General features: G+C 39.3%; 2 protein-coding genes across 4 annotated transcripts in view; one reads left to right on the top strand and one right to left on the bottom strand.

Moving 5' to 3' along the window:
* Positions 1-11003, top strand: part of nrap (nebulin-related anchoring protein) — a 25528-nt gene extending 14525 nt beyond the window's left edge. For 2 of the 3 annotated variants that reach the window (XM_061707632.1, XM_061707631.1), the window contains 16 exons: positions 1995-2093; positions 2210-2314; positions 2399-2506; positions 2954-3067; positions 3165-3362; positions 4354-4458; positions 4601-4699; positions 4814-4918; positions 5005-5112; positions 5811-6122; positions 6211-6315; positions 8184-8282; positions 8374-8478; positions 8570-8677; positions 9319-9630; positions 10418-11003. In XM_061707632.1, coding sequence (XP_061563616.1) covers positions 1995-2093; positions 2210-2314; positions 2399-2506; positions 2954-3067; positions 3165-3362; positions 4354-4458; positions 4601-4699; positions 4814-4918; positions 5005-5112; positions 5811-6122; positions 6211-6315; positions 8184-8282; positions 8374-8478; positions 8570-8677; positions 9319-9630; positions 10418-10969 — 2634 coding nt within the window. In that variant the 3' untranslated portion in view covers positions 10970-11003. The remainder of the gene's footprint in view (positions 1-1994; positions 2094-2209; positions 2315-2398; positions 2507-2953; positions 3068-3164; positions 3363-4353; positions 4459-4600; positions 4700-4813; positions 4919-5004; positions 5113-5810; positions 6123-6210; positions 6316-8183; positions 8283-8373; positions 8479-8569; positions 8678-9318; positions 9631-10417) is intronic. The other variant, XM_061707633.1, reaches the window with a different exon arrangement.
* On the bottom strand, positions 10282-19596 carry habp2 (hyaluronan binding protein 2). The gene is made up of 11 exons (XM_061707634.1): positions 19512-19596; positions 19288-19398; positions 19018-19137; positions 18517-18633; positions 16415-16586; positions 15314-15405; positions 14976-15222; positions 14743-14885; positions 13987-14124; positions 13720-13862; positions 10282-11913 (listed from the first exon to the last, which is right to left on the bottom strand). The coding sequence occupies exons 1-11, from the start codon at positions 19555-19557 to the stop codon at positions 11758-11760; spliced, it is 1485 nt and encodes a 494-aa protein (XP_061563618.1). The 5' UTR covers positions 19558-19596; the 3' UTR covers positions 10282-11757.

Below are 19596 nucleotides of genomic sequence, written 5' to 3'. Positions count from 1 at the left end.
ACACAGGTTTATGGCTTCAGTCAGGATTTATTTAAGGAGCCACAAACCACCCGTGTTCCCCTAAACTGGGTTAAGTGTGCAGACTATAATCCCAGTCTTAATGCACTAATTCAACAATTTATCTCAAAAAAGCTGTAGTCTTGCTTGTGTTTCTTGATTATACAAGTAGTAAAGGTTATCCCTCAGCTCGTTATATTTTGCATTTGCAGCCACTTAAAATATCCAGTTTACAAAAAGCTCCTCAGTGTCTACTAATACAGGCTGTGGATTTGAAATAAACCTACGTTGATTTAATTTTACATTTGACTTAAAGACAATCAAAGGGAAAAAAGTCAGACATATTGGGAAGTGATGTTTTGAAGCCACACAGAAGAATATTTGCAATGTTAAGCTCAGAGGGCACACTGTTGGTGTTACGTTGCTTTTAAGACCCTGTTAAAAATGTGTTCTTGTTCAGTCTCATTTACTTTCCTGGGTCTCTCAGTTGCCTCTGGCATGATGTCCATTGTAGCTCTGGTTTTTGCTTTGCAGAGGTGTCAAGTAACGAAGTACAAATACTTCGTTACCTTACTTAAGTAGAAATTTTGGTTATCTATACTTCACTGGAGTAATTATTTTTCAGACGACTTTTTACTTTTACTCCTTACATTTTCACCCAATTATCTGTACTTTTTACTCCTTACATTTTAAAAACAACCTCGTTACTCTATTTCATTTTTGCCCATAAAAAACTATCCAGTTAAATTGCTCCATCCGGATAGAGTGAATTTGGTTGTGGTTGTTTCAGATGTTCTTGTCCAGTTTTGTTCTTACATCCGTTCCCTCAGATTCCTGCAACTAAACTTGGATGTACATTCCAATAAAGGTTAGGATAAATGATAACATGCCTCTGAAGTTTGACTTTTTGCACCATTACAATACTTATAGACAACTAGTCATCATATCTCCTGCTCTCTGAAACACATGTTAATGCTCAATAGTACACATATATGGTTCTTTAATATGTTTGCATTATACTAAGATGCATTCATTTTCAATGGCTTTTGTCCTTAATGGCTTTTTTCCCCCTTACATTACTTTTACTTTTATACTTTAAGTAGTTTTGAAACCAGTACTTTTATACTTTTACTTGAGTAAAACACTTGAGTTGATACTTCAACTTCTACAGGAGTATTTTTAAACTCTAGTATCTATACTTCTACCTGAGTAATGAATGTGAATACTTTTGACACCTCTGCTGATTTGTGTCAGAGGGCCATTAAACAATATGCAACGGGAGTCCACGCTTCCTCTGTCTGGTTTTTGCTGATAGTATGAACAGAAGACTGGGAGTGATCTGACACTCCCTAAAAATAAACAAATATCCCTTCAAGTAAAACTGAAACTGATATATTAGCATTAGAAAACCTCTTCTGGCTCTCCATAAGCACTTTGGCGCCTCCGCCAAGGTCGTATACAACTATTGGGTTGCTCATTTCTGTTGATTCTAAAGTGAATAATCCATCTAGATCATAAAATTATTTCACATAAAGACCCACAACTGGTACATAGGGAACAGTTTGTGACACATGGAGGCAGGATGCTCTATTCATAACCTTATCACAAATAGCCACTTGTTTAAAGGGCCATTCCTGTTGGAGTTAACCACGTTAAACCACGACATGACCAACTGGACACAAATAGATCAGAACTCAGGCCTCCTTCTGAGCTGACTTTTTTCTATTTATGTAGCTGTATCAGTATCAGACCACGTGTGAGTTTGTGTGTGTGTGTGTGTGTGTGTGTGTGTGTGTGTGTGTGTGTGTGTGTATGTGTGTGTGTGTGTGTGTGTGTGTGTGTGTGTTCTCTTTTTGTTTATGATTGTTCCAGGTAATTTGTTAAGATTGACATTTGTAATGTCACTAGGCATCTGTCCTTGCACGTACACTACACGGTTCATGGCTTCATCTCAACGATCCGCTCTCAGATTTATCACTTTATTTTTTTCTCTCTAGAACAAGTACCGTCAGAATGTGAGCTCTCTGAAGTTTACCAGCGTTGAAAACACTCCAGAGATGATCCAGGCTAAACAGAGCAATAAACTGGCCGTTGATGTAAGTCCAGCTGTTATCTGTACCCGCAATTATTTGATTCCCAAGATGTGGTATCCAATAAAGATGCACTTAATCACAAATTATGCAATTTTCATGCTGTACGTTCTGCTGTGCAGAGGCTGTACAGGGAAAAGGGAGAAAATCTGAAGCACAATTACACACTGAGTGGGGATATTCCTGAGATGGTGCAGGCCAAGCTCAACGCTATGAACATCAGTGAGGTAAAAAATAGTTTTCAGCCCCCCAGTCCTGTCAAACACAGTATATCCAGTCATCTCACTCTGTGTTTATCTTTTTTTTTTTAGAGTCGTTACAAGGAATCCTGGACTAAAATACGTGATGGTGGTTACAAGCTGCGTCTGGATGCTATTCCTTTCCAGTCTGCTAAAGCATCTGCGCAGATCCTCAGTGATGTGAGATTACTTTAAGTCACATCAAAATGTTTTTGACTGTGACATCAAACACATTTAAAAGTCTCAAAAGTCAAAGTCAAAGTAGCTTTATTATCGATTCATCACATGTCAGACATACAATGGAATCGAGAGGACGTTTCCCACTTCCCTCGGTGAAACATATAAAGTGCGCAGGCACAGGCACAACAGATAAAGATTTAAAAAAGATATAAAAAAGAGTTCACATGAATAAATACAACACAACACAGACATTTCCTGGAAGTGACCTGAGTGCAAAAGGCAATTGTTTTTTTTTGGTTTTTTTTGTGCAGTATGTAAAGCAGTTTTATAAATATATATTAAAAACAGTGAGCAGTAAATTACTGTAAGTGAATTTAAAGTGACACAGTGGTGAAATTAAAAGAGGCAGTTGTTTCGTAGTTTTAACATGCCGATATCTCATTTCAGCAAAAGTACAAAGAAGAATTTGAGAGGACCAAAGGGAAAATGATCGGACTGAAGGGACTGCAGGATGACCTGAACATCGCTCACTCTGTCCACGCCAACAAGCTCCAGAGTGATGTGAGGGCTTTTCTGCTTTAGTTTAACCACACGAAAAAAGGGTGGGGAAAAATCTACACATTCTCAAACACTGTGCTGCCTTCTGTTGTCCATTTAGATTAAGTATAAACGGGACTCGGCGAAGCAGCTCTCAAAGTACCACCTTTCCATGGACATGATGGAGGTTGCTCATGCCAAGAAGGCCCAGTCGCTGGTCAGCGATCAGGACTACAGGCTGTCCCTGCATCACTACACCTCGCTGCCTGACGACATGAAGGTGCAGGCTGCCAAGAGAGCATACGCTCTGCAGAGTGAGGTGAGAGGAAAACACTCAATGTGGAACAATTGTCTCAAGCATTTATTATAACTTGTCCCAGCCACAATGCAGAGAGAAAGTTTGAGTAAGAGATTACCTTCACCGATTTGTTGCTTGCTATATACAGGAAGTACATAGTTAGCACCAGTACTCGAGTTGTAAAAAAGAATCAGGGGGGATGGTGGATTTTATCATATTGGGGACAGATAATTTGCGCTGATTACAAATAATATAACATATTAAAAATAATAGCACTGACCAAAACACCTGCAGAAATACTGCAGGAATGACATAGCAGCAGTTAAATGCAGCCTTCTGTAAGCTTTAAATATCCACTGGGCTTACATCAAATACATCAAAACACAACAATAAAAAACAGTTTTCTGAACTTATCAATATGACTCTGTCCTTCACAGAATAAGTAAAATGGATCACTGCAAAAACTCAAAATCTTAACAAGAATATTTGTCTTATTTCTAGTGAAAATGTCTCATTTTAGTAAAAAAAATATCCTTACACTTAAAACAAGACTCATCACTGGAAAAAAACAACAATTTTCACCTGTTTCAAGTAGATTTTCACTTGAAATAAGTAGAAAAATCTGCCAGTGGAACAAGATTTTTTTTGCTTGTAATAAGAAGATAAATCTTGTTCCACTGACAGATTTTCCTACTTATTTCAAGTGAAAATTTACTTGAAACAGGTGAAAATTGTCAAATAAGTTATTTTTCTGGTGATGACTCTAAATGTTGAAATAGCAGTAAAACCACATTCATTGATGAAATGACATAAGGGATGGAAAGGGGGGATGGCAGTTTTACAGGGGGGATGATTTGGACCGTTTTTATTTCAGAGGGGATGCCATCCCCCTCATCCCCCCTCAACTCCAGTACTGGTTAGCACACAGTACTTTCTTATGGAATGCTTTGGATCAAATATACTTCAACTGGTGTCTTTAAGTATACTTTCTTTTTGTTGGTTCCCTTTGCAGAAGGTGTATCGCTCTGACCTGAACTACCTGCGGGGTGCAGCCTGGATCGCTACTGGAGCTCTACAGATTGAAGAATCCAAGAGGGCTACCAACCTCATCAGTGATGTAAGATGTTTGTTTTTTTTAACTCTTTATGTATTTGCTTTAAAAAAAATTGAATGCACACAAAGCCTTACCTTTTTAGCTAGATTTTGTGTTTACATTCATTGAAAATATCTGATTTGCCTTGTAATTCTTTATGCCACAGAAAAAGTACCGACAGCAGCCGTACCATTTCAAGCACACCTCTGTGACCGACTCTCCAGATATCATCCACGCTAAAGCCAGTGGACTGGTCACAAATGAGGTGAGATAATGAGCTTATTGCTTTCGCTGTTTTCCCCTAAGCTTGCTGTCTGTGATGATCATAAGACGCAACACTGCACATGATTTGAATGCGCCTCTTATCATTATTTTGCAGCGTTTGTACAAAGAGAAGGGGGTGAATGATCGACACAACTACACTATCACCTCTGAGAGACCAGAGATTACGCAAGCCAAGATCAATGCAGCCAACTTCAGCGAGGTACTGAGAGCTGTGCGCTGTAAAAATTGTATTTTCTGTTTATTGTGTGTTCAGTTAATGTTAATGTTCATTTGCTTCTGCTGTAGATAAAGTACAAAGAGTCTTGGCACACTCTGAGGGCTCAAGGCTACAAGCTCACCATGCAAGACATCCCCTTCCAGGCTGCCAAGACCTCTACCGGCATCGCCAGTGATGTGAGCTCATACTACAGTACAAATGAATATGAATCATAAAATAAAACATGAGTCAATATTAGGGATGGGCGGTATGGACTAAAAAATGTATCACGATAATTTCTGGCATTTATCCCGATAACGATAAAAATGACGATAAAACCACATTCAGTCTTTGGAGCCCCCAAAACACTGCTCTGCTCTGCTCTGCTCTTTCTTTCTTTCTTTCTTTCTTTCTTTCTTTCTTTCTTTCTTTCTTTCTTTCTTTCTTTCTTTCTTTCTTTCTTTCTTTCTTTCTTTCTTTCCTTCTTTCCTTCTTTCCTTCCTTCCTTCCTTTCTTTCTTTCTTGCTCATATCTTTCCTTCCTTCCAGGCTCATATCTTTCCTTCCTTCCTTCCTTCCTTCCTTCCTTCCTTCCTTCCTTCCTTCCTTCCTTCCTTCCTTCCTTCCTTCCTTCCTTCCTTCCTTCCTTCCTTCCTTCCTTCCTTCCTTCCTTCCTTCCTTCCTTCCTTCCCGTACGTTGTGTGTGGATTTAACACAGAACCATAAATCAGCTTTACACAAAAATGTCATCAACGGAATTTATCGTTTTTACCGCGAGATGACAAATTCTTACCGTGGGGAATTTTTTTGACGGTATATCGTGAACGGTAAAATATCGCCCATTCCTAGTCAATATTAACAAAAATAACAAATGATCCAAACCTCTCTCTTTACAGTACATGTACAAACACAACCACGTACTGGACAAAGGGAAACACATTGGCTCTAAAAGCGTCACAGACGACCCGTACCTGCTGCACTGCCTGCAGGCCGGCCGGCTGGCCAGCAACCAGGAGTACCGCAGGGACGCGCTCTCCACCAGCGGCCAGTACCACCTCACCCCGGACATGATGCATCTGGTGGCGGCGAAGAACGCCCAGGTCCTGGCCAGCGATCAGGACTACAGGAAGAGACTGCACGAGTACACGGTGCTACCTGACGACATGAAGGTCAATTGGGCCAAAAAGGCTTACAACCTGCAGAGCGAGGTGAGGCGTGGACCTGAGGAAGGGGGAAAAAAGGGTATGCTGGCAGGGTTCAGCTTGTCTGATGTATTTTTCTGCTTTTTATGTGCAGAAACTCTACAAAGCAGACCTGCGTTTTATGAGAGGAGTGGCCTGGGACGGAGTGGGAGCCCCTCAGCTGGAGTCTGCCAAGAAGGCTGGGCAACTCCTCAGTGATGTGAGTACATGTGGAGGTGCTACCAGTCAAAAACTTAAACTATTATGAAATACAGGTTTTCTCTTGCTTTAACATATATAAAGTGGTCTCCCCTCAGCCTGCCAACTCAGAGAAGGAAGAAAGCAACCAAATTCTGCAGTGTCTGTACAGCCGCCCGGATGAGCCGTCCAGTGTGATGTGGATCTACGAGCCAATAAGATTCTGATCCTGTCGTTATGTAACGACGGGCGCGATTTACATCGGTTGGCCTCCGATGTGTGAAACCACGCCCACAACTAACTCCGCCGGCCGGAGCTTCCGCCATTTTTTCGTAGCAGTGTATCGCGTCATTCAGGCCACGTTTACACATAGCCGGGTATTTACAAAAACGGATATTTCCCCCTCTACGTTTTGAAAAATTCCATCGTTTACACGAGATTGTTTTCAAAATCTCTTCATTTACACGAACCCGCATAAATACGCTGTTAAAGGGTGCTATGAGCAGCCAAACCTGCAGGGGGCAGTGTAACGAGAAGCATAAAGTCATGCTAGCCAATCAGAATCCTGGAAAAAAACATCAACAAATGACACTTGTGAAGCCTGATTTATGGTTCCGCGTTAAATCGACGGCGTAGCCTACGGCGTAGGGTACGCGTTGGTGTAACGCGGAACCATAAATCAGCCTTGACTGCCAGTTACTTCCAAGACGGAACGAGAGTCTTTTGTTTGGAGTGACAGAGAAGTGGAGTATTTTAAGTGTGAATTTAGAATATAAAACTGGTAAAATACAAGAAAATATTGACGGTTACAAACTAATTGTAAACACAGGTCGCACTCATGACGCTGGTGACGTTTTTGTCTCATAATGTGACGTTCTGAAGCCTAAATCTCCGTTTCCCTCCGTTTACAAGCAAACGTGAAAACTGAGTTTTTGAAAATCTCCACTTTGGCCGGAGTTTTCAGAAATGATCGTTTTTGGTGACTTTAAGCTTCATTTTCGTGTAAACGAACGGCCAAAACGCATGTAAACACCACCGTTTTTGCTCCGTGTAAACGGGGCCTCAGGCAGCCAATCAGCACAGAGCCTCATTATCATAGCCCCGCCCACTCAGAATCCTGCATAGATAATGAGGTTAGAGAATGGGAAGATAAAGACATGGCTCAGAGGCTGAATTTCTCATTTATTTAGCAAAAACAATCAAAAGCTTGTTTTTAAGACATCCAAGGCCTGTTTAAAATAGGTATTAGATGCCAGAATAGGTCCGCTTTAACTAATAAGTAATATAAGTGAACTAATTGTTTCCTATATTTCAGGTTTTTGTCTATTGTTCAGTGTCTATTTAATGTCTTTATATGGTGGTGACAATATTGTGCTGAGTAGAGGCTTGTATTAACATTGTGTCCCACTACAGGTGCACTGCATTGTGTCTCACATCAGACTGTCTGGGATTATGCTGCCCCCATGTGGTCAGAAATGGCATTGCTACATGGAGTGGCTTTGAAGCATTTGAATGCCAGAAAGCTTTGTCATTTTATAATTTTGTTGTTCACATTTTGTCAATTTAACAATCGTGAAAACAGTAATTACTTAGAAAATGTGAAACTTTAATTAAACCCAATGCAAGTGACCCACCAGTATATTCAGTTTAAATCAGTCACCCAGATTGAAACAATGGTCATAGTTAAAAATGGCATGTGTGGATAAAAACAGGGATTTTAAATAATTTGTCGAACAAAAAAAAATATTTTAAATTTTAATTGTCTTCCTTAGATAAGTAACAACACCCGTTGGTGTTACCATTATCCACTCCTGCAGATATTACTCATTGGATGCTCAACGTCTTGATAAAGCCTTGGATCTAATGTGTGTGTGATGTTCCCTCTTACAGAAGAAGTATCGTCAGCTGCCCGACAGCATTAAGTTCACCTCAGTGGCCGACTCTCCCGATATCCTTCACGCTAAATCAAGCTATCAGCAGTGCAGTGAGGTAGGATAAAGAAAGAAGTTTGCTTAAATAAAAGCATACATTGCAGATGCTTGATATTGATATCATGTTTGTCTTTTCTGGTCTACAACAGAGACTGTACAAATCTGGAAAAAATGACGACATGCATAAATACACCTTACACTCAGACGATCCAGACTTTGTGAGAGCCAAAATCAACGCCCAACAGATTAGTGATGTAAGGCATATTTATAAATCATATATCCATACAATTCCTCTCAAAAGATGGCAACATCTTAGTCTTAATTGTTTGTTTTTTTGCCATGCAGAAAGTTTATAAGGCATCTGGGGAGCAGGTGAAGACGGCGGGCTATGACCTGAGGTTGGATGCTATTCCTTTCCAAACTGCAAAAGCCTCCAGAGAAATCGCCAGTGATGTGAGTTCGGTTTAACTCCCTTAAAATGTGACGATGGCTGTACAGTCTCTTAATCTAAAAAGTTCTATTGAGTCTTAGTCTGTAAAATCTGTAAAAGAAGAAATTTTTTTTTTCAAACTTCTCTTCAGTTCCAGTTGTGAGTGCACAGTTCAATATTTAACTCGTCTTTGGACAAAATCTTTTAATGTAGAAGCACTTTAATCTGTAGTTACAGGACTGTCTCAGAAAATTTGAATATTGTGATAAAGTTCTTTATTTTCTGTAATGCAATTACAAAAACAAAAATGTCATACATTCTGGATTCATTACAAATCAACTGAAATATTGCAAGCCTTTTATTATTTTAATATTGCTGATTATGGCTTACAGTTTAAGATTAAGATTCCCAGAATATTGTTATTATTTGAGATAGGATATTTGAGTTTTCTTAAGCTGTAAGCCATGATCAGCAATATTAAAATAATAAAAGGCTTGCAATATTTCAGTTGATTTATAATGAATCCAGAATGTATGACATTTTTGTTTTTGTAATTGCATTACAAAAAATCACAATATTCACATTTTCTGAGACAGTCCTGTATATCATAAATGTTATTGAATATAATTTGGGATGTAAATGCTGCCTGTTTTCCCTTCCGCAGGTCCGTTACAAGGAGTCCCATCTGAGGGACAAGGGCCACCAGGTGGGGCTGCGCTGCGTGGAGGACGACCCCAAGATGGTGCACTCTCTGGCAGCCACCAAACTCCAGAGCAACCTGGAGTACACGCGCCAGTCCAAGGAGGACCACGCCCACTACAAAATCCACGCAGACCAGCCCGAGTTCCTGCAGGCCAAGAAGAGTCAGACGCAGGCGAGCGACCTGGCCTACCGGCACAAGCTGCACGACTACACCTGCGACCCCGAGCAGCTCAATGTCAAACATGCCAAGCAGGCGTACAAGCTGCAGAGTAATGTAAGTCACAGTACTGACGACAGAATGTTATACAGAATCATCATTTATTTCACAGACATCTTTACATTTATGAATGACAAAGAAGAATTATTCTAGAAAGTCATCCTGAAGAGAAAAAATTACTCCCAAGCACCTGAAATATGATCAAATCTGAGGTATATCTATGTTTGATTCGGAGTAGGGAATGGGCGATATTTTACCGTTCATGATATACCGTCAAAAAAATTCCCCACAGTAAGAATTTGTCATCTCGTGGTAAAAACGATAAATTCCCGTTGATGACGTTTTTGTGTAAAGCTGATTTGCTGATGAAGGAAGGATGGAAAGATATGAGCCTGAAAGAAAGAAAGAAAGAAAGAAAGAAAGAAAGAAAGAAAGAAAGAAAGAAAGAAAGAAAGAAAGAAAGAAAGAAAGAAAGAAAGAAAGAAAGAAAGAAAGAAAGAAAGAAAGAAAAATTCCGGTTGATGAGGTTTTTGTGTAACAAACATGGCGGATCTGAGTCATTACAGTTTTACAGTACAGGTGTAACTCATTTAATTGGTTTTTATTAATTCAATTTAATTGGTGTAGTTTAGTAGCATTTAGTATATTTTAGAGCAGTGTTTTGGCTCCAAAGACTGAATGTGGTGATAGATTTATAGTTACAAAGGGTGGAGTTGAATTGGTATTTTTTTATCGTCATTTTTATCGTTATCGGGATAAATGCCAGAAATTATCGTGATACATTTTTTAGTCCATACCGCCCATCCCTAATTCGGAGTTCAAAGTTTGCACCCCTTTGTTGCAGGTGAACTACAAGTCAGACCTGAACTGGATGAGGGGAACGGGCTGGACCCCTCCCGGTTCCCACAAGGCCGAGCTGGCCCGGCGGGCAGCAGAACTGGGCCTGGCCGAGGGAGTTACCGCTGACGAAGCCATCGCAAAGTATCAGCACATGATGATGGTGAGAGCATGGACGGTGGATCTTTTTCTCAAGGCTGTAAAGGATGACGTTAAGATAAGACGATGCAATGACCTCATCCTCGTCTCCGTCTTCCAGGTGTATCACCAGCAGCAGATGGAGCAGCAGCAGATGCAGCTGCAGCAGCAGCAAACATCCGAGCAGGTGGACACCAGTGAAGAGATGCAGAAAGGTGTCAACATGGACGCCATGGAGGTCCTTCACGTCAAGAGGAAGAAAACCATCCAGACAGTCCAGAAAAAATCCTCCTCCTCCACAACCTCATTCAGATCCATGGAGAAGAAGTCCAGCTCCACCTCTTCGTCATCATCAGCCGCCCTCCAGAACACGATGAAGATGACTTTGTCTAGTAAAGCTGCAGCGATACAAGATGCATAGAACAAATGGCTTTTCACCCGTTCTTTTTTTTTTTTTTAATTAAAATTTTCACAAATTATATTATTTAAAGATAGTGACAAATGGCCACTTTAAGAAAGTCTGACCGCTGTTGGTGCCACAGTGAAGGAGATAAAGGATGTTGAACCAGACACGACTTGTCATGTCTGTTTAAGGATTGTTGAGGTACGTACTGAACAAAAAGGATTTTGGGGGAATTTTATCAAAACTTCTAATTGTATTAAATGAGATTTTGAAGGACTATTTTAATCACATACTCAAACATAAAAAAAAAGTCAAATGAAGGTGACACTGGATGGTAGGAAAAATGAAAGGACACTGGAATGTAAGTTTGTATGTCGGTGTTTGTACACAGCTGAGGAAAGCTGGACAAGGGTCGGCTCTGTGGCCAGCAGTGCAAAGTGCAGAGGATTTTTACATTGTTTTATCTTTAGTAAACATGCTACATGCAAGCGAATGCTTGACAACCTTGTAGCAGCCGCGTAAACCAGGTCTGATAATGAAATGCACTTTGAGCTAGGCTCAGTTACGGAGAACAGACGTACTGGAATGATGTGTGATCTACTCTTGTCTGACGGGTTCAGCTGTATGAGTTTGTAACTGTCCTTTTGAAATCAAAGCTGTGCTGAGAGTAAATGCTTGGCTTTATCGCTGATCAAATAAAGTATTTTTTTTTCAAAGCAAACTAAGTTTCTTTCCACTCCCGAAATAGGTAAGTAAGGGGAGAGTGAAACCAGTCGGTACACTGCTTCCAGTCAGCAAGTTAGTATTCAGTTAATCTTGCTTTTGATCCAGTCTAGGAATGTGTAGACGTTGGCGTAGACGCCGGGCTTGTTCCTCTGACCACAGCCGCTGCCCCAGCTCACCACCCCGGTGATGTAGTGGGAGCCGTCCTGCTCACACACCAGCGGACCGCCCGAGTCCCCCTGCATCATTACAAAGATAGAATTGAGATGAATGTTTTCCTGCAGATAATCACACTGCAAAAACTCAACATCTTACCAGGAATATTTGTCTGATTTCTAGTTAAAATGTGTCATTTTTAGTCCAAAAATCTCATTAAACTTAAAACAAGAGTCATCAACAGTCAAAAATAACTTATTTGACAATTTTCACCTTTTTCAAGTAAATTTTCACTTGAAATAAGTAGAAAAATCTGCCAGTGGGACAAGATTTATCTTCTCATAACAAGCAAAAAAATCTTGTTCTACTGGCAGATTTTTCTACTTATTTTAAGTGAAAATCTACTTGAAACAGGTGAAAATTGTATTTTTTTTCTAGTGATGAGTCTTGTTTTAAGTGTAATGAGATTTTTTTTTTTACTAAAAATGAGACATTTTAACTAGAAATAAGACAAATATTCTTGTTAAGATTTTGGGTTTTTGCAGTGCATTTATGCACCTTAAAAATGTCCAACATCTCCTACTATGTACTTTTATCATTCTGTCCTCTTGACCATACACTTCCAACCAGAAGTTAAAATACAGTTTAGACAAAGATAAACACTTTTTTTCTCCCTCCATGTCTGTCATTAAAGTTGATAAAGTCATTGCAAGTTTGTAAACTCTGAGTAAGAAGAGATCTTCTTTTAAAGATTTTTGTATTACCTTCTTCAAAGTCACATCACTGTAGCTCAAAGACAATTGCGTGACGCCGCGCGGCAATGAAAATAAACCAGCCTAGACTTTAGGGAAAGACTCTTGAACCTTGATAAGTCTGGTTCATCCACGGCTACGATTAATAAATGACTGAAGGTTGCACGTTCATCTCTTCAGACAAACATATGCGAGCATAACCACCTAGGGAGCACACAGAGACAGCTCCTGTGTCCTAGAGATGAATATGCTTCAGAGTAACATTTTTATCCCTGTATATCTGCCCAAATATCTTTATATTTATTTATCTCAACTTCTCCGGACCCCTGAACCAGCCAAGGCAGATGGCTGCTGTCTTGTGAATTGCCATCAAAGTAATACATTAACATTGAACTATATTTTAATTGGATTGTATTAAATCACATTTGAATTGTACGGAAGAGTATTAGGGCCAGGCAGGAGAAAAATAAAAATAATATTTTATTAGGGCCAGACAGGAGAAAAATAAAAATTATATTTTAGAGGAGAAAGATTTTTTTTTCATTATGCACTTTGAGAAAAAAGTCGAAATTTTGAGAAAAAAGTCGAAATTTTGAGAAAAAAGACGAAATGTCGAGAAAAAAGTCGAAAAGTCGAGATTAATGTTGAAGTACAATTTCGAGAAAAAAGTCGAAATGTCGAGAAAAAAGTCGAAATGTTGAGAAAAAAGACGAAATGTCGAGAAAAAAGTCGAAATGTTGAGAAAAAAGGCGGAATGTTGAGAAAAAAGGTGAAATTTCGACTTTTTTCTCAAAATTGTATTTCAAAATTAATCTCGACATTTCGACTTTTTTCTCGACATTTCGTCTTTTTTCTCAAAGTGCACAATAAAAAAAAATCTTCCACTCTCAAATTTTTTTCTCTTGCCTGGCCCTAATACTCTTCCGTAGAATTGAGTACGTTTACCTTCTTTAAAAAGTTTCCTAAGAATACAGACAACGATAAAAAGATGAACTGAACTGAACCTATAACCTGCAATCTTTGTGTTTGCAATACCTTTGCTTATACTACCATAAACTGAGGCTTAAATGTACTTCTAGTGGCACCCAGAGATGCTCCTGAGAATGAAGATACGTGACCTTCAAATAGTACACACACCTGGCAGGAATCAACGCCTCCCTGCAGGACGCCAGCGCAAAGCATGCTCTCGTCCAGCAGATCCCCGTAGATGTGAGGGGCTTTGCATCGCGTTTGAGAGATCATGAGAACACGAGCATTCAACAGCTGGCTGCTGTAGCGCTCTGAAATGTGGAGTAAATTGAACAGAGAGTTAGATGAGCTGTTGGAATATTTCATTTCAACTAGTCTAATTTGTTTGATGCAAGTAGATCAATAAATAGTTTTAAATGTTAGGATTTTGGTTACCTGTTTCAGTGGCTCCCCATCCAGAGATCACGCACTCCTTCCCAGGCGGGAAGACCTGGTCCGGTAGACACACCGTCCTCACAAAGCGGCTTTCCTTGGCACAGTATGGACTGTTGGTAACTCCGAGTTTAAGCAGAGCTACAAAATAAATAAATTAGAGCACATACAAATAAAAGTATTATTGTTCATGGTGACCTGAAATAAAAACACGGTAATAAACTGTAGATTAAAAAGATACATGAGTGAATTAAAGTTATTGTCTTGAAGGTTTGGACTGAAGTAAGTTCGTGTGAATTGTGCTTTCTGTTTAATGTGCACAAAACTGGTGCCTGCATGTATCTTCTAATCTATAGTCTGCAGGACTGTCTAAGAAAATTTGAATATTGTGATTTTCTGTAATGCAATTACAAAAACAAAAATGTCATACATTCTGGATTTATTACAAATCAACTGAAATATTGCAAGACTTTTATTATTTTAATATTGCTGATCATGGCTTACAGTTTAAGAAAACTCAAATCTCAAAAAATTAGAATATTCTGGGAATCTTAATCTTAAACTGTAAGCCATAATCAGCAATATTAAAATAATAAAAGGCTTGTAATATTTCAGTTGATTTGTAATGAATCCAGAATGTATGACATTTTTGTTTTTTTAATTGCATTACAGAAAATAAAGAACTTTATCACAATATTCTAATTTTCTGAGACAGTCCTGTAGGTTCAACATCAAAAACTGCGTTTGATAAATGCAAACCAATGTCGTTGTAAAGAGCATTGTGAGTTTCTCTGTAGGTCTCGTGAACTATTGCTTGTACGACCGGGATGGTCTGGTCCGTTTGCTCTTGTTTGTCTATGTTCACTCCTCCCAGAACCACCTGGAATTCAACAGTGTCTGAACTAAAAACAGAAAAACAAGTTAGCTCATAAGAGAGAGGGGAAAAAAAACACAACCCAAAGCTTTAATGGAAATGTGAGTGTAAAGCGTACATGCAGTGGGCTGCAGTGAGGACCCAGCAGGACTGGAGCAGGATCCCGCCACATATGTGTCCAAAGCCCCCTGATGAGCCCTTGAGTCTGCTCTGCACCGACACCTGCCAGGGGTGGGCACCCGGGGGGGACTTGCTGCCCCCGTAAATTCTGCTGAGTGACGGCTGGGATTTTCCACACTGAGAGAACTGGGGAGAGAGTGTGTCGGGTTCGACTGGTGAGGGCGGAGGATCTGGGCCTGAGGAACCTTAGTAGAGAAATTGAAAACACTCATTATATAGATATAAGCCTGGCATAGCGTATGTTGATTTGTGCCGTGTTTGTGTGAAATCATTCACCTTTAGGGCATTTTTTGACTTTGCAGTAATTCCACTGCAGCTTTTTGTTCTTTTTAATAAAACACCAGGGCTTGTCATCACCATCTGGGTTCCTACAGTGATGAGTTGAGAGGTTACGAAGAATACAGTTGTATTTTGTCCGTTTGCATGCAGCTGCTTCAGTGCATAAGTGTACAAGTATCCAGAAGCCGTCTTGAACCTCAGTTCAGGGACCACAAGTGATCTGTTTTAGCTTGGATGAATGGCTTTCGCTAAGCTACGATGCTAACTGATATTTTTTGTGGAAAAATTAAAACCCCTAAAAAATAATAAAGATGGGGTGAATGAACAGAAATGTAATGTGAGCAGGCTGCCACCTTTCAGAAATAGAAATAAGGGACGCCCCGATTTCAGCACAGACCCCCAAAAAAGGGACATCCCCAAAACTTCTAAACTGCATAGAAATATATATATATTTTATGCAAAAAAAACAAAATGCTTTGATTTCAAGTTTAAAGTGCTTTAATAGAATTGAACTTGCATGACTGTACAGACAGCCAACCATATAGCAACTGAAATAGCCTTCTATGCTATGTTTGTGTAAAAGTATGGTGTAATATATGGTGTATATAGTGTAAAAGTTAATTTATTTCAATACTTCAACTGAAAAGGTGAAACTAATATATTACATAGTCTCATTACATGCAAAGCAATATATGTTAAATATATGTTAATATATGTTAAACCTTTATTTGTTATAATTTTGATGATTGAATTGTTTAATGATTTCATAAAATATTCTAATGTTTTGAGATTTTTTATTTGGGGTTTTCATAAACTGTGAACCATAATCACCAAAATTATAACAAATAAAGGCTTGAAATATCTCACTTTGCATGTAGTGGGAAATAATACATTTGTTTCACCTTAAATTAAATTTACTACGAATAACGTTTTGCAATACATTCAACTTTTCCGACCTTCACTTGTATATTATGACATAAATAAATAAGAGCATAATATGTGTCTGTATTGGTTCAATACGGAACGCAACTTTTAATTCACAATTACGTAACAATTCCGTATTTCGAGGGACGGGTGGCGACCCCAGCAGTGACACACCTGCAGTGGTTGTTGTAGTCCAGGCCACCAAAGTCTGGGTAGGTGCTGAAAGGATCCTCCCCGTTCAGCAGGATGAAGTTTGATTGCCAGTCCAGACACGTCTCCCCTTCTTCTGTTACGCTGACTGCACCTCTGTACGTCTCTCCATTGTCTTCGTAGCAGTCATTTGGAGCTACACATGAGGATGGACATGCCATAAGTTATAAAACATTCAATTGAGCTCAGATGCTTAAAATAGATGCTGATTGGGGGCATTTATTTTAAAGACCACCAAAGAAATTATGCTAAGAGGACACCTGAGGACAACAGACCTTGATCCTCTGACAGAAAGGATAATTATCAGCTGTTCTATACTGTATATCTTATATGCAGTACTCGAGTTGTAAAAAACAATCAGGGGGGATGGTGGATTTTATCATATGGGGACTAATAATTTGTGCTGATTACAAATAATATAATATATTACAAATAATAGCACTGACCAAAACACCTGCAGAAATACTGCAGGAATGACATAGCAGCAGTTAAATGCAGCCTTCTGTAAGCTTTAAATATCCACTGGGCTTACATCAAATACATCAAAACACAACAATAAAAAACAGTTTTCTGAACTTATCAATATGACTCTGTCCTTCACAGGATAAGTAAAATGGATCACTGCAAAAACTCACAATCTTAACAAGAATATTTGTCTTATTTCTAGTTAAAATGTCTCATTTTAGTAAAGAAATCTCATTACACTTAAAACAAGACTCATCACTGGAAAAAACAACAATTTTTACCTGTTTTAAGTAGATTTTCACTTGCAATAAGTAGAAAAATCTGCCAATGGAACAAGATTTTTTTGCTTGTAATAAGAAGATAAATCTTGTCCCACTGGCAGATTTTCCTACTTATTTCAAGTGAAAATTTACTGGAAACAGGTGAAAATTGTCAAATAAGTTATTTTTCTGGTGTTATTTTTCTGGTGATGACTCTAAATGTTGAAATAGCAGTAAAACCACATTCATTGATGAAATGACATAAGGGATGGAAAGGGGGGATGACAGTTTTACAGGGGGGGTGATTTGGACAGTTTTTATTTCAGGGGGGGATGCCATCACCCCTCACCCCCCCTCAACTCCAGTACTGCTTATATGAGTCCAGCCAACTCCACAAAACAGCTCTTTTCATGCCATTTAGCAGCCTTTCTCCTCTTACTTAGTAAACATCTGACATTTAGTTTTAACACTGAATCCTGTGCAGGTATGGCTGCAAAAACAGCCTTCCAGATAAAACTGCTTCAATGATCCTCCTGAACGTTCTGTTTCATCCCCCCAGAAAGTAGATGTGTCCTCTCGCACACGGCGTAGGTCGAGGTTTTATGTAAACAAAGTCATATACGTGACCTGTCGGCTACCGTCGTGCTTGCGGTGTAAAAGCTGCGTGGTTCATCGTGTCAAGGGGGAACCGGATGACCTATGTGACTGCCAGTCATCCATGGACTCACAGAACCAGAATTACTGTATTTTCTGGACTATAAGCCGCTACTTTTTTTCATAGGTTTTCAACCATGCAGCTTATACAAAGGTTCTATTCTGTGGATTTTTCTTCCACCGCTCGGGGCGCTCTAACCGGAATTAGAATCAAAACTAAGACAAAATAAATGCAAAGAAGAATACGCTACTTCTTCTTTAGCAGATAGAAGTAGGTAGAAGCAGATTTCAAACAGATAAATAGATAAATAAATACCGGTTATTTTCTCTTGGTTCTGTCCTGTTTTAATCAGCAAAGTTGCTGCCGTGTTAAAAGACACTGTTAGGAAAGGATCTATTTAGGTACAAACATGTACATCATTTACAGTTCAAAATCCTTCTGTACATGTAGTAAATATCTAATCTAACAACGTAAATATCTGCGGCTAAAGATCTTTTTTTTTTTTAAATAGAGCGGATGCGGCTCGTGTGGCTTATAGTCCAGAAAATACGGTACCTACGTAGCTTCTGTTGTGTGCATCATAAAAATAGGCTCTGAGTTGCATTTCTAGCTATTTCCAAAACTTGCTTTTACCAAAGATATATTTTACTGCCTGGACAACACTGTGATATTGCTGCTGTTCATACCAGCTTCACAGAGCTTCCCACTGTAACCCGCTGCACAGTCGCAGCGGAAGCGTCGAGATTGCTTTCTGCAGGAGCCTCCGTTCTGGCAGGGGTTGGGCTCACAAGGAGAGGCTGGCACTGATGACAAGACAAACACAAGAACATCTGAAACAACCACAACCAAATTCACTCTATCCGGATGGAGCAATTTAACTGGATAGTTTTTATTTTAAAGGCCGAAATGAAATGGAGTAACGAGGCTGTTTTTAAAATGTAAGGAGTAAAAAGTACAGATAATTGCGTGAAAATGTAAGGAGTAAAAGTAAAAAGTCGTTTGAAAAATAATTACTCCAGTGAAGTATAGATAACCAAAATTTCTACTTATGTAAGGTAACGAAGTATTTGTACTTTGTTACTTGACACCTCTGGACTGTTCATTAATTCACTTTTAGAGACTAAATTCTGAAGTCTATCGTTGTTTCTGGTTTTCATGTCATTTGCGGGGGAAATGGGTCGACTCACGCGTCTTGCAGTTGGGGCCTTGGTACGGTGGTCTGCACTTGCACTGGTAAAACGGCTGCTCCTTAAGGTTGACGACACATTCACCATGACCACATCTGACGTCCTCACAAACATTTCTCACTGAAAACCAAAGCAAGTTAGCAAAAGAAAAAATATAGGAAGGAAATGTAACAACCAAGAAGGTTGTATGCATCTGAATGATAATGATAATAAAAAGAGCTCCAACCGACAGTTACAGTAAAAGATGACTTTGTGTACATTACTGCATACCTTTTTGACACTTTTTACCAATGTAAGGCTCGGGACATGAGCATGCGTATTGTGAATTGGGTTTGCTTTGGCAAGAGCCACCATTTAAGCAAGGGTTTGGATCACACATGCCTGCAAATGGGATGAAAGGATCATTTTGGAGAAACCTAATCCAAGTATTAATGTCAAAAGCAAAAGGCATGAACATGGCGACCAATCACATTGAGGTTTACAAGACCACCTACTGGACCCTGTAGGTTCATCCAAGAGGTCAATCAGCCAGTCCCCCATGTCGAAAACGCTGGGGGCTTCGGTGACATAGTCAACATC

The sequence above is a fragment of the Cololabis saira genome, chromosome 19 (genome assembly GCF_033807715.1).
Source record: "Cololabis saira isolate AMF1-May2022 chromosome 19, fColSai1.1, whole genome shotgun sequence".
Taxonomy (NCBI): domain Eukaryota; kingdom Metazoa; phylum Chordata; class Actinopteri; order Beloniformes; family Belonidae; genus Cololabis; species Cololabis saira.
This window is presented reverse-complemented; position numbering and strand designations above follow the sequence as displayed.